The sequence below is a fragment of the Saccopteryx leptura genome, chromosome 1 (genome assembly GCF_036850995.1).
Source record: "Saccopteryx leptura isolate mSacLep1 chromosome 1, mSacLep1_pri_phased_curated, whole genome shotgun sequence".
Lineage (NCBI taxonomy): Eukaryota > Metazoa > Chordata > Mammalia > Chiroptera > Emballonuridae > Saccopteryx > Saccopteryx leptura.
This window is the reverse complement of record NC_089503.1, coordinates 95,591,518-95,604,887: the sequence shown is the minus strand read 5'-3', so window position 1 is coordinate 95,604,887 and position 13,370 is coordinate 95,591,518. Positions and strand designations below refer to the sequence as shown.

Genomic DNA, 13,370 nt, shown 5'->3' with positions numbered 1-13,370 from the left:
CCTATGTGATAAGATTATAGGATGTCTTTTTTACTGTATTTTTAAAATTTGTTATAATGACCAGTGAACCTGTATTAATAACCATGTTAATAATAATAGCTAATGTTTATTTTAAGCACTTGCTTTTAAAGCTACTGCAGTTCTGAGGAGGCCAGTTTTTTAAGGTTTTTGGAACTGGTGGGGGGCAAGAATGAGAGTAGGCTCAGCAAAATGTCACAAACCCCACTGTTCTTACATGGAAGGCACTGTGCTAAGCACTTTATTTCTAATAGCCCATTTAATCTGTAACAACCCATAAGGTTACAACTATTACAATCCTATTTTACAGAAGAGGAAACTGAGGCATAAAGACATTAAAGTGGCTTGTAGGTCTCATGGACTGTTAAGTGATAATGGTTTATGACCATAATCTATAATGGACAGTGAACCTGTATTAAAATATAACTATGAAATTAATAATAGTTAATTTTTATTTTAGTATTCTTTTTTAAAAATTTTTATTATTGATTTGAGAGAGAAACTGATTTATCTACTTAAATTGGTGCATTTTATTGTATATAATAAATTATGCTTCATAAAGATGATTTTAAAAATAATGTAACTAATAAGATGGAGCTATTTTAATTTGCTGTAAAAGTTCTAGACAATTCATACAGTGAAATGGGCAATACTTTAAGAAAAAGTCAGTAAATAAACTGAGTGCCAACTCTGGGCAAAGTATACTCTGTGAAGTGTCCTGAGTAAGAAGAAGAGTCTTCCAACAGCTCACAATCTAATAGATAAAAGCAGCATTCTCCCTAAAAAGGAAACCGTGATGAGCATTAACAGAGAGAGGTATATTCCACATACAATGGGAAAATGGAGGTGTGAAATAAGTCAGACAGAGAAAGACAAGTACAGTATGATTTCACTTATATGTGAAGTCTTAAAAATCAAAACAATAAAACTAAGAGGACTCTTCAACCAAGGAACACTGAAGAAGCCACACTGAGACTGCTTAGTGTATCCCAAGGTTCTCTTGACCATGCCACAGTCGCAGAGCTCCAGGGAAAAGCAACCTGGTCTCATCTCTCCAGGCAGAGGAGAACAGAAGCTCCATATCCACACATGCTGCAAATGGCTTTTCCAGTCTACCTGAATCATTACCAGCTAGAAGCAGCGGTCATTGGGACTTGGACATGAGCTGCAAAGTATAGAATGGTGACAACAATTTCAGTGCCATGAGGACTTTTCCTGGATGTGGACTTTTCCTGGACTCCTGCTCCCTGTGACAGCTCCTAACAGACTGAACTGTGGTTGGGTTGCATTTTTCAGGAATTTGGCATGGTGTTGGGGCCAATGTGGACTTGGTGAACATCTTAAGGACACTACTCTTTTATGGATTCTTGCTGTATTGGCCAAGAGTTTGCTTAAAGGCTTTTAATCACTGTAGAAAAAAATAGAAGACTGGATAAAGAAGATGAGGCACATATACACCATGGTATATATTCAGCTAGAAGAAATGATGACATCGGATCACTTACAGCAGAATGGTGGAATCTTGATAACATTATGTGGAGTGAAATAAGTGAATCAGAAAAAAACAAGAACTGCAGGATTCCATACATTGGTGGGACATAAAAACGAGACTAAGAGACATGGACAGGAGTGGGGTGGTTACGGGGGGTGGGGGGAGGGGTGGAGGGAGAGGGGGAGGGGGAGGGGTACAAAGAAAACTGGATAGAGGGTGACGGAGGACGATCTCTCTTTGGGTGATGGGTATGCAACAGAACTAAATGACAAGATAACCTGGAAATGTTTTCTTTGAATATATGTACCCTGATTTATTGATGTCACCCCATTAAAATAAATATTTATTTATAAAAAAATAAAAAATAAAAATAAAAAAAATGGGAAAATGGAGAAAGGATAGTCTTGATATTGAAATGGAATTTAAAAGTTCAATGTGTACAGAAGTCTAGTCAGATAGGCTCCTTGGACCTTAATCCAAACCAATTGCTCACAAACTTAATAATATGCATCAAAATCACATGGAGGGCTAGTTAAAACACACATTGCTGAGCCCCACCCCACACTTTGTGATTCAGATCTGGAGTGGGGCCCAAGAATCTGCACTTCCCAAGTGACACTGATGCTAATAGTCAAGGGAACCCTCTTCAAGAACCATCACTCTAGACAGAATACCTGAGCAAAACTGACAAGTGCTATATACAGTGCATCCCCGAGCTTTATAATAAGGCATGTCTGGGACACAGGCTTTCTGTCAGTGGTTAAGAAGTATGGTTATAAGTCTAGAAATAAAAACTTTCTCAGTAAATCACTTTCTTCTTTAAAAAGAGGCAGATCGCCTGACCAGGCGGTGGCGCAGTGGATAGAGCGTCGGACTGGGATGCAGAGGACCTAGGTTCGAGACCCCCGAGGTTACCGGCTTGAGTGCAGGCTCATCTGGTTTGAGCAAAATTCCACCAGCTTGGACCTAAAGTCACTGGCTCCAGCAAGGGGCTACTCGGTCTGCTGAAGGCCCGCGGTCAAGGCACATATGAGAAAGCAATCAATGAACAACTGAGGTGTTGCAACACGCAATGAAAAACTAATGATTGATGCTTCTCATTTCTCCGTTCCTGTCTGTCTGTCCCTGTCTATCCCTCTCTCTGACTCATTCTCTGTCTCTGTAAAAAAATAAATAAAAATAAATAAATAAATAAATAAAATAAAATAAAAAGAGGCAGATAAATTACCCTTCCTAGGAAGGTGAGATAACATTCAAGACTAAATTAAAACTATTTACCCCTCACAATATGACATCTATTTTCTCTAACCTGTTATCATTTTCCTGGCTTTACATAACACAGGTAAACAGGAAATGAGGTAACAGTAGATTTTAGGACAAAAGCTAATTAAATGTACAAAGAACAGAAATACAGTATTACTTTGATTCTTTAAAAATGAGACTATGGGCCCTGGCCGGTTGGCTCAGTGGTAGAGCGTCAGCCTGGCATGCAGAAGTCCCGGGTTCGATTCCCGGCCAGGGCACACAGGAGAAGCGCCCATCTGCTTCTCCACCCCTCCCCCTCCTTCCTCTCTGTCTCTCTCTTCCCCTCCCGCAGCTGAGGCTCCATTGGAGCAAAATGGCCCGGGAGCTGGGGATGGCTCCTTGGCCTCTGCCCCAGGTGCTAGAGTGGCTCTGGTCGCAACAGAGCAACGCCCCGGAGGGGCAGAGCATCGCCCCCTGGTGGACAGAGCGTCACCCCCTGGTGGGCGTGCCGGGTGGATCCCGGTTGGGCACATGCAGGAGTCTGTCTGACTGTCTCTCCCCATTTCCAGCTTCAGAAAAATACAAAAAAAAAAAAAATGAGACTATGACACTAATACATCCTGAATTTTAATCTTTTACTCAATATACTACAGGTTAAAATTCTTCAAAAAAAAAAAAAAAACCCCAAAACAAAACAAAATCATACAGTTGAAACCCATTCATTCAGTAGTTTCACATATACATTTTAAGAAATCTTCCATACTCACCAAAACCATCAATATCTAGATTATTTTCAATCACAACATCTAGCAGAGAGTCACCAACTTTTCCTTTAGTTGTTAATGTTTCACCATCACGGTTTAAAAAGTGGACTGTTATTTTATCTTCTGAGCTGGAAAAGAAAGCAATCCTTTATTATTTTCAGTAATTTCAAAAGAAACTTTAAAATAATTGTCTTAAGGTCAAATAGTGATAGTAGTGGGTGTGGGTGTGGGTGTGTGTGTGCATGTGCATACAAGCAAATAAGTTCTTTTATAATATTTTTTTTCTTTCCAAAGTTCATTTGGGAAGAAGACACCACAAATCAAAGGCACGTTTATCTGCCCACCTACCAGGAGAGCTCTACCACCTTGAAGGAAATGGTAACTACATCACTACCAAGGCCATGTATCACCCTATGTATCATGTGCCTCCCTAGTGGTCATGGTCATGGGTCACAGTCATGTGAAAACATTTGGCAACCATATTACTCATGAAAGTCTATTTTGCTCTCACACAGCTCTCTGAAAGACAATGATTCTATGAATGTGTCCCTAAAAGACCAGATCATGGTTGTAGTGAGCTTTAGAAAAACAAATCATCCTGCCATCAATAAGGCAATTGTGCATGTATCTGATAGGTACAGTTGCTTACCAGCAGTCATTTGACAGTTTTCTGAGTATTCAAACATATTATTTTGGTCCACATGATGTATTTTTTAAAAATCAATGGGTGTAGGAAGTATTATTTGTTTGCTTGTTTGAATCATGGGAAGATAAATATAGTACCTCCTTATGTGTTTTATTATAAGATATTATATAACCTACCAGGTAGCTGACTTAAATTTCTTGTCTTTCTCGCAAACATTACAAGAAAACTTGGGAAATTATATAAGCAACCAGTCCTTTTCCTCCACCACTGGTCATTTTAATTTTTACCTCACAACTGAAATATTGAAAATATATACTCAGCTTAAAATAATTAGTTGTAATTTTCACTACTACCAGCAGATGGTAACGGTCCTAGAATTAAATAATTTCAGAGCTATAAATATACATAAAAATATTTGCAAACTATCAAATCCAATCATCTCATTTCACAAACAAGGCAACTGAAGCCCCTATCAGATAACGGCCTCTCTAATATTTCAACACTGAAAACACGTAATTCCATTAATTAGAATGTATCAAAAAATATATGTAAGAGAAAATCCTTCAAAAGGACCTGTGAGTTTAAACTTTCTTTACAGAAAAAAAAATGCTTTAAAAACAAGTATTCTAAACATTATTGATGATTTTCCAGGTAGAATGGCTGAGAATGAAGATACTCTGGAGGCAGGGAGAACACTTTGTAAGTTATTAAAACTGCACACTAAGCAAGGATATAGGAAACACTGGCTTAAGAGATATTCAGGAGGTGACCATCAATATAAGATGGATTGAGAGAGAAGGAAGAAAAAGTGTTGAAGATTCCAACTAAGGCAATTAGGAGGTACAGTTTAAGGTGGAGCTAAGGGAGGAGGAGAAGGAGCTTTGAAGAAGATAAAAATGAGTTTGAGTTTAGACCTGTTTAATTTAATAATAGAAAAATAATAGATGGGAATGTACAGAAGTCAGATGGAAATACAGATCTGAGCCCAGAAAAGTGGTCTAGAGATTTGACATCAACAAATATCTGGTAAAAGTACAAAAGAAAGAATTCCATCATTTGTACTCCCTATGGAAAGCCAGAGGTTTTAGGCTTGCTACTCTTCTGCAGCTCTATCTAGAGCTAAGTTACAGCAAAAGAATCCAAGTGTCCTTTGACATCAGACTCCTCCATAAGAATGGGTTAACGATGTATGCAAAATATACTGCTCACAAAAATCAGGGGATATTTCAAAATAAATATGAAGCCATAAATATCCCCTAATTTTTGTGAACAGTATACATAACACAGAGTACAGCTCAATAAACACTGATTAATACCCTGTATTTAAAGCTTCAGTCCTTTTGTTGCTAAGAAGCCTGAAATGCTGCTATGTATCAGAGGTGCACAACCCCAGAAAATACACTGCAGAGTGAGAATACTAACAGATTTACCAAAGGACAGGCCAGGAAGCAGAAATGAGAGAGGAAAAGTAATTCTGCTGTTGAAAAATATGGAATGTAAGAAGGGACCAGCCAAATTATATATGCACAGCACATGGATACAGACAACAGGGTAGCAATTGCCAGAGGCAAAGTGGGAATGAGGGTGGGAGGAGAGAGGCAAAGGGGGTGAAATAGGAAAGGAGAGAGACTTTGCATAGGGCATGGGGGGGTGCAGGGGGGAGGGGGTGTTATACTAAGTGAGACACTTGAAACCATGTCAATACAATACATTAAAAATAAAAATTAAAAAATATAGAGAGACTGTAAGAATCAGATGTAGATTCGAGCTCTGGTTCTGACATAAACTCATTAGATGACCACAGGAAGCCACTTACAAATTTAACAGTGATTTCCCCAAGCTGCTGAGAGAATTCAGAGAGAAGTTTTTGGAAACTTTTTTTTCCTTTAAGCATTCTACACATACTTGACCCAAGTAACTATCCATTCACTGTTAACAACTGGTGTTGGTGGGTTTTGTAGATTTCTCCCCCATTCTAAAAACCAGCAAAAAGCTGTTAGCTGTTTTCAAGAAGGAAAAGATTTCATGCACTGGGAAATAATTATGATCCTTCCAAATCTCCTGTCATCAATTAATCAGCGAACTCCACAAACTACGTTCCTCACTTGTAAGGTGACTAATCATCCTCCTTTAGGGAGGACAGTCCCTTCTTTTTTAAGTTCTGTCCTCCCTCGAAAAGTGTCCTCCTACATGTCCTCCTTTTTGATATTGGAAGACTAATCTGTAAATATCCGTATTCGATTGATGCAGAGTCGATCCATTGCATATGATGTGACGTATTTGTATCTAAATGAGTACTTTTTTCTTACAATTATTATTAAAAATTAATAGACACGTAAGCATAATTACAATATAAAATATTACAAATGTTTTATTATGCATTTATCATATTATAGTGTATTACTATTGCAATGAATAAAATGTTTCTTTTATTGTTTTCTTCCATTTATTTTTGTCCTTTTCATTGTAAAAAAGTTGGTCACCTTATCACGTTATCCTTTACTCACAGCTATTTACTTTGCTCAACCACAGCAGACATTTTAGCAAAGCGGCCAGGGTTTGCTGTGGTGAAATTCAGGGAGGGCAGTTACAACTGCTGGTACCCACCCCCTCACCATATAAAGTAGCCTGGGATAGTTGATCCAAGAGAAGGGCCCCATCTAGGGCTCCCTTCATCCACAGCCACCTTTGCTCTTCCAAATGACCGCATGGACTAAAGAATTACCAACTGCTTTGGAGCTCAAAAAGCAAACAAAACCTACATGAGTTTTCATTCTAGCTCTGCCTGTCACTTAATATGGACCTTTTTATTCCCATTTATCTACATCACAGGATTTTCTTAAGAGTCAAATTCAATAATATGTGGAAATCTCTTTGCATGTTAAATCACTACAAAATATAAAATATTGTTGTCAGGGTATTTTGGAGTTAAAGGAGGTTTTTTGACTCTTAATTACTGATAGCTTATCTAAATGTTAAAAACTTTAGTCAGAACTACAGCTGCTAGAATGCTCTGTCCAATTGACCTTTGACTGCTTCACACCTACAATGTCCAATACAGTAGCTACTAGCTACTGAGTACTTAAAAGTTCAACTGGGAATCTAATTCATTACTTCAATTTAATTTAGTTTATTCAATGAGGTTAGTGGTAAGCATACTGGGTACAGCACAAACCTCATACCAGACTAGTAGGAACTCCAAAGTCTGTGATAGGAAGCACGAGGCCATCAATAGAAACTGTGCCAATGAGGGTAAAAGCAGTATTATAAGAGGAAAAAAAAAATGTGCTTCCCTAGGGCAACTTCATAATACTCAAATTCAAACAATAAGTTTGGGAGAGATAATTCGCATTTACAAAAGCATTTATGTTCCTTCAAATACTAGTTACACAAGTATGTTCACTGTAGGTCCCAATTTACACACAGTTAAAAAAAAAATTTTTTTTTAAGCATCTTTTGTTGAAAACAAGGCATCTACTTGGAGAGAGGTCGAAAGCATCAAGTGTAGGGGTTAGGGACAAATAAATCCAGCTTGCCTTCTCCATTATTCCCCTCACAGTTAACGAAACAAATTCATTCAGCACCCACTGTACAAGGTTAAGTGGAAAAGATAAGCCAGTCCTACACCCTATTCTCTGGTGCCTCTTAAAGAAAAAACTTTTCTAGTTTTTCCCTCCCTCCAGTTCTAGCTTCCTACCACATGCCAGGAGGCCGTCAGCGGACTGTCTGCCTTATACAGACAGAGCTCCACCATGTTCCTATACTCTGAAATGATGAGTACAGTTTATCTCTATTATACCCAAGACTGAGTCTTTGAAAAACAAATACACCCAAGAATATAAAACTTCAACATATTCGAGGGAAATTTTTTCACATCTCAAAATTTTAACATTTACTACAAAACAACACTGTAGGCCCAAGAAGCTGCTGCTGCTAACAGACAACATCTAGCGAGCCGTCGTATGTCGTATTTGCCAGGCACAAGACTACCTGTATTACCTGCACTCTCTGGTTTATTCTTCAAATATCCTGAGACTGTACTAGTGCTATCTTCCATTTACAAATGGGAAAACTGAGGTTCATAAAGATTGAGGAAGTTAGACAAGTTAGACAGTCAGCGCCCAAGCTTATTTTAAAACCCTGTCTTGCCACTCCAATGCAGGAACTTTGAACTCTGGATCAACCCGAGGAGAGAACACAGGGAAGCAGAGGGGACAGAGTGGGTGTGCGCTAAGAGGACATTCTCCCGACAGAGAAGTGGAGACAGAATGTCCCAACACTGCAGGAGAAAGGCCCGGTAAAATAACTTGTGGCCCGGATCTCAAAGTGGTGCATCTCATGAAGGTCATCGCAGGTTCCCACAGGGACAGCCAGTGGCAGCAAAGCGCCCCCGACTTCCCTGAGAGCACAAGATGCCCTCGGAAAGGGATATCGGGGACCCCAGGTTCCCGCTTCTCTCCAGGCGTTGACGGTTCGTCAAGTTTTTAAGGGGCGACATCAGGCAGACAATCTCCCCCAGCGACAAAACCGGGTTGCCAGGAGGGCCCCGGAGGAGGAGCAAGAGGCGGACAGTTCCGGGCGTGTTCCCGACACGCAGCGTCCGAGAACAGGCAGCGGAGCCGGCGGTCGGGCCCGGGGGTCGGGTCCGCCCCGGGTGACGGACCCTGCCCACGGCCGCGCCTCACCTGCTCCGCGTGGGGGCCGACACGCTCAGCTTCCGCGTCGCCGCCAGACAGCCGCGCAGGTCCGGCTCGGCGCTCCCGCTGGGCCTCCGCCTTCCCGGGAGGCTGCCGGCTCCCGCGCGAGCTCCGGCGTGGAGCAGCCACCGCCGGGCCGCGCCGCCCAGGGCCGCGGAGGAGGCTTGCAGAAGCCGGGCGCCCCCCGTGGCGGCCATAGCCGGCGGCAGAGGTTCCCCGAGTGCGGGCAGGCAGACAGTGGCGCCGGCGCCTGAGACCCGGGCGGCGGCGAGGGTCCCGGCTACGAGGTGGGCTACGAGGTGCGAGAGAGCCCTACTCCCGCCGCGCGCCTTCCGGGTGCCCTATAAATCCTAGCGCCCGGGCGCAGCTCCTCCCCCGCCCGCTCCGCGCCTCCGGGACGGGGCTCCGGGGGCGGGGCTAAGCGCTGCGAGTTTTGTTTGTTTTGTTTTAACCTACTGACCAGGTTTTGTCTTACCCTTGCTGCCTTGTTAAGCGTCTAGAGTTGCCACGCAAAAACAATGTATTTTAAAAGATATCTGAAGAGCTGACGGATATAATAACCCCCCCCCCCCGTTAACTAACCCCTTTCTTCGGTTCTCACTTCCCCTTTTTTCCACCCTATTTAAAAAAAGAAGAAGAAGAAGAAATCAACGACGTGGTAGAGTCTTGTCATCTCGGATATCAAAAATAGGGTTAAAGGGAATTTTGTACATTGTCAATTAAGAACACTAAGAAACTTGAGAAATTTCATAATGTAAATGGAAGTGGTACCCAGAGGAATAACTGTGACTATAAAGTTATAAATTATAACAATAATTAATAAATTTGGTGATACTGAATAAGGCAGATAATAATCCTATCCCTAAATAGCAAATAAATGCTTCTTGAGTACCTGGAAATCCGTGAGAGTTAAAAAAAAAAAAAAAAGCTTTGATGAATTGAGGTATTTTTTTTAAAAACTTTTACAAAAACCAGAAAGATAAATTTTAAAATATACTTTATCATAGTTAATATGTTGTGGTGGAAAGAACATGGCTTTGAGGTCAAAAATCAGCAATGTCCAAATCCAAGGTCTACCACTTTTGAGCTCTGACCTTAGATAAATTATTCTCTGACAGGATCAGAGTTTCCACAACACTTGCACGGATAAGATGTTCCATCCTTCAGGGCCATGCTGAGGGTTAGACAAACTAACGTGCACAACGCACAGCCGGCCTAGTGCGTCACAAACCATGATTGATAACTTCCTGTACCTTCCTCCCTAAGCCTGGTCTTAAGGCTATTAAAGGCCAAAATTAAGTGTGGATAATGCAAATATGTTAAACACAAAAAAAGATACTTTATAGAATATTCAGAACAAGAGAATATAGAACTGAGTGAAGTTTCTCCAGACATTGCATAGTGGACATTGTACCTAATGGCAGAGTGACAGCAGTCATTTGGCTCCTAAATTGCCTCAATTTGATGATAAAGGGAGTCCAAGTTGTAAAGGACACAAACCCAGACAAGTAAAACAAAAGAAGCCAAAAGAATCATTCATTTTTTTTTATAGGATTAAATCTCCAAAGTCAGACGAACTAATTGTAGGAAGTGTAGAATACTAGGGGGGAAAAATGCAGGTGTTCCCTCTCCTCTCAGACCTCCCATCCAGCCCCAACTGGGTTATGTCACTTACAGCTTTCTGCTTTGTAGAGCGGCTGTTTTGCATACATCGTTTATCTTAGTAGCCGCCACACTACCAGGTACAGGGCAAGGGTATTTGTGAATAAATTAATGTTGTCATGTAACTAACACTACTGATCATCAGAATTCATTAAACATGTGCATGAAAATTAAAGATGGAAAAAGGGTTCTCCAGATGTTCAAAGGCAGGTAAAGATTGATTCCAAAGATTATAGACATCAATACTCATGAAGCAGTATTCCAGAAGAAATTTATAAACGTATGGTTTTATGAACACAGATTTTTTAAAAAGCAATATGGAATTACTGAGAACAAGCTGTTGCTTATATATTTCTCTTTTTTATAAACTCCTGCCCATCCATCTTTCACTCCTGTCAAAATCCATCCGTATTTTGAAACTCATCTCAAATTTTGTCTTTCCCATGTTGTGCCAATTGATCCCAACAGATCATTCTTTTCTCTGCTGAATGCTTAAGACCTTTGTTCGTTCTTGTAATACTTATATTATTTGTTGTTTCAAATAGGATAATACCCATGAAAGTGTTTTGTAAACTGTAAAGTGTCGTAAAAATTCAGATTCACTGTTTATTAAGCAGTTACTCTGAGCTTCGCAATGTTTATGGAGCACCTACTCTGTGCTCCATCACATATACTTTGTGTAGCTTCTCTAAACTAAAGCTCCCAAGAGTAGGAAAGCTATCTTATTCATCTTCATATTCCTAGCACCTGGCATAGTGCTTGTCACAAAGCAGCTCTTTAATAATATCTTTGTTAAGAAGTATCTTAGAAACTTTCATAATTTTTACCGCATTTCAGCACAGCAATTCAGTAAAATACATATGCCTATAAGCAATAAATGGCTTTCCTCAGTAAATATTTGACATCAGCACCGTGTAAAATCACTATGCTAGTGCTGGAGACAGCAGTGAACAAAATAATCCCTGACCTCTTATTTTTAGTTAAGGAAACTGAGGTGCACAGTAGTTGGGTCTTTCTTAGAATCATACTGCTAGTAAGTTGCATTCAAATCTGAAATTTAAATCTAGGTATTCCTGGTCCCACGTCCAAGACATAAGCACAAAAAAATGATCATTTTATTTTATTTACTATACAGGCAATCCCCAATTTACAATGGGTGTGCTTCCATTTTTGTTTTCTTGTGTTGTTTATTTTTTTTAGCGAGAGAGACAGAGACCAGAGAGAGACAGGAAGTGAGAGAGATGAGAAGCATTAACTCACAGTTGTGGCATTTTAGTTGTTCATTGATTACTTCTCACATGTGTCTTGACCAGGGGACTCCAACCCAGCCAGTGACCCCTTGTTCAAGACAGCAACCTTGGGCTCAAGCCAGTTACCTTTTAGGTTCAAGCTAGCACCCATGGGGTCATGTCTATGATCCCACGTTCAAGCCGGCTACCCTGCACACTCAAGCTGGTGAGCCCATGCTCAAGCTGGCTTCAGGCCTGGGTCCTCAGCATCCCAGGTTGATGCTCTATTCACTGCACCACCACCTGGTCAGGTTCAACTTCCAATTTTTCATTTAGGATGGTGGAAAAGTGATATGCATTCAATAGAAACTGACTAGGCTCAGCTATGATGTTTAGTACATTAGGTGCATTTCTGATTTATATATATATATATAAATCAGAATATATATATATATATATATATATATATATATATATATATTCCCCCCCCCCCCAGGGACAGAGAGAGAATCAGAGAGAGGGATAGATAGGGACAGACAGGAACGGAGAGAGATGAGAAGCATCAATAATCAGTTTTTCGTGGCAACACCTTAGTTGTTCATTGATTGCTTTCTCATATGTGCCTTGACCACGGGCCTTCAGCAGACCGAGTAACCCCTTGCTGGAGCCAGCGACCTTGGATCCAAGCTGGTGAGCTTTTTGCTCAAGCCAGATGAGCCCACGCTCAAGCTGGTGACCTCGGGATCTCAAATCTGGGTCCCTCCGCATCCCAGTCCGATGCTTTATCCACTGCGCCACCACCTGGTCACGCTCTGATTTACAATATATTTTCAATTTATAATGGGTTTATCAGGATATAACCACATCATAACTTCAGTAGTATCTGTACTTTATATTTTTACATATATTATTCATTAAATTTTATCATTATATTTTATTAATATATATTTATTTATATATCATATATTTTTCAACTCTATATTTAATAGTAATGCTTAATATTCTACTTGATCCATATACAGGCATACCTCAGAGATATTTCAGATTCAGTTCCAGACCATTTTAATAAAGCAAGTATCACAATAAAATGAGTCATAATTTTTTTGTTGATAGAAGGTCTTGCCTTCGGTTTGTAAAAAATACAACACCTGTGAAGTGCGCTAGAGTAAAGCATAATAAAATGAGGTATGCCTATAATTAGGGATAAAGTCAGAAATTATCATTATCTAAATTTTTTGAAAGAAGTATAAAATTAGACCTAAGTATATTTCTCCCCAAGAAATTACTCCATCCAGGTCATTTGTTAATATGGCTGATGATGTTGGTGAGTTTCCTAAATTTAAATTAAAGATATAACTGAATTTTACATAAATTACTTCTTTTATCTTAATTGATCTTCCTGCTTGCAGTCTTAGCTTGCTCTGCAGATTGCCAGTAGGCGAATTCTGTTAAAATACTGACTTAATCATGTTACTTATTTTATGAAAATCCTTGAATGATATTCCATCACCCTTATATGATACTCCTTTACCACTGGAATGACAATAGAATAACATTTCATCACCATTTATTAATGAAATAAAACAAACTGCTTAGCTAGGCACACAGCATCCCTCC

General features: G+C 40.0%; 1 protein-coding gene across 1 annotated transcript in view; it reads right to left on the bottom strand.

Annotated features, from left to right (window-relative positions):
- FDX1 (ferredoxin 1) overlaps positions 1-9,176 on the bottom strand; it is a 29,764-nt gene extending 20,588 nt beyond the window's left edge. Inside the window, exons 1-2 of the mRNA XM_066371637.1 lie at positions 8,851-9,176; positions 3,523-3,647 (exon numbers count right to left, since the gene is read on the bottom strand). Coding sequence (XP_066227734.1) covers positions 3,523-3,647; positions 8,851-9,059 — 334 coding nt within the window. The 5' untranslated portion in view covers positions 9,060-9,176. The remainder of the gene's footprint in view (positions 1-3,522; positions 3,648-8,850) is intronic.
- Between the last annotated feature and the right edge of the window lie 4,194 nt (positions 9,177-13,370).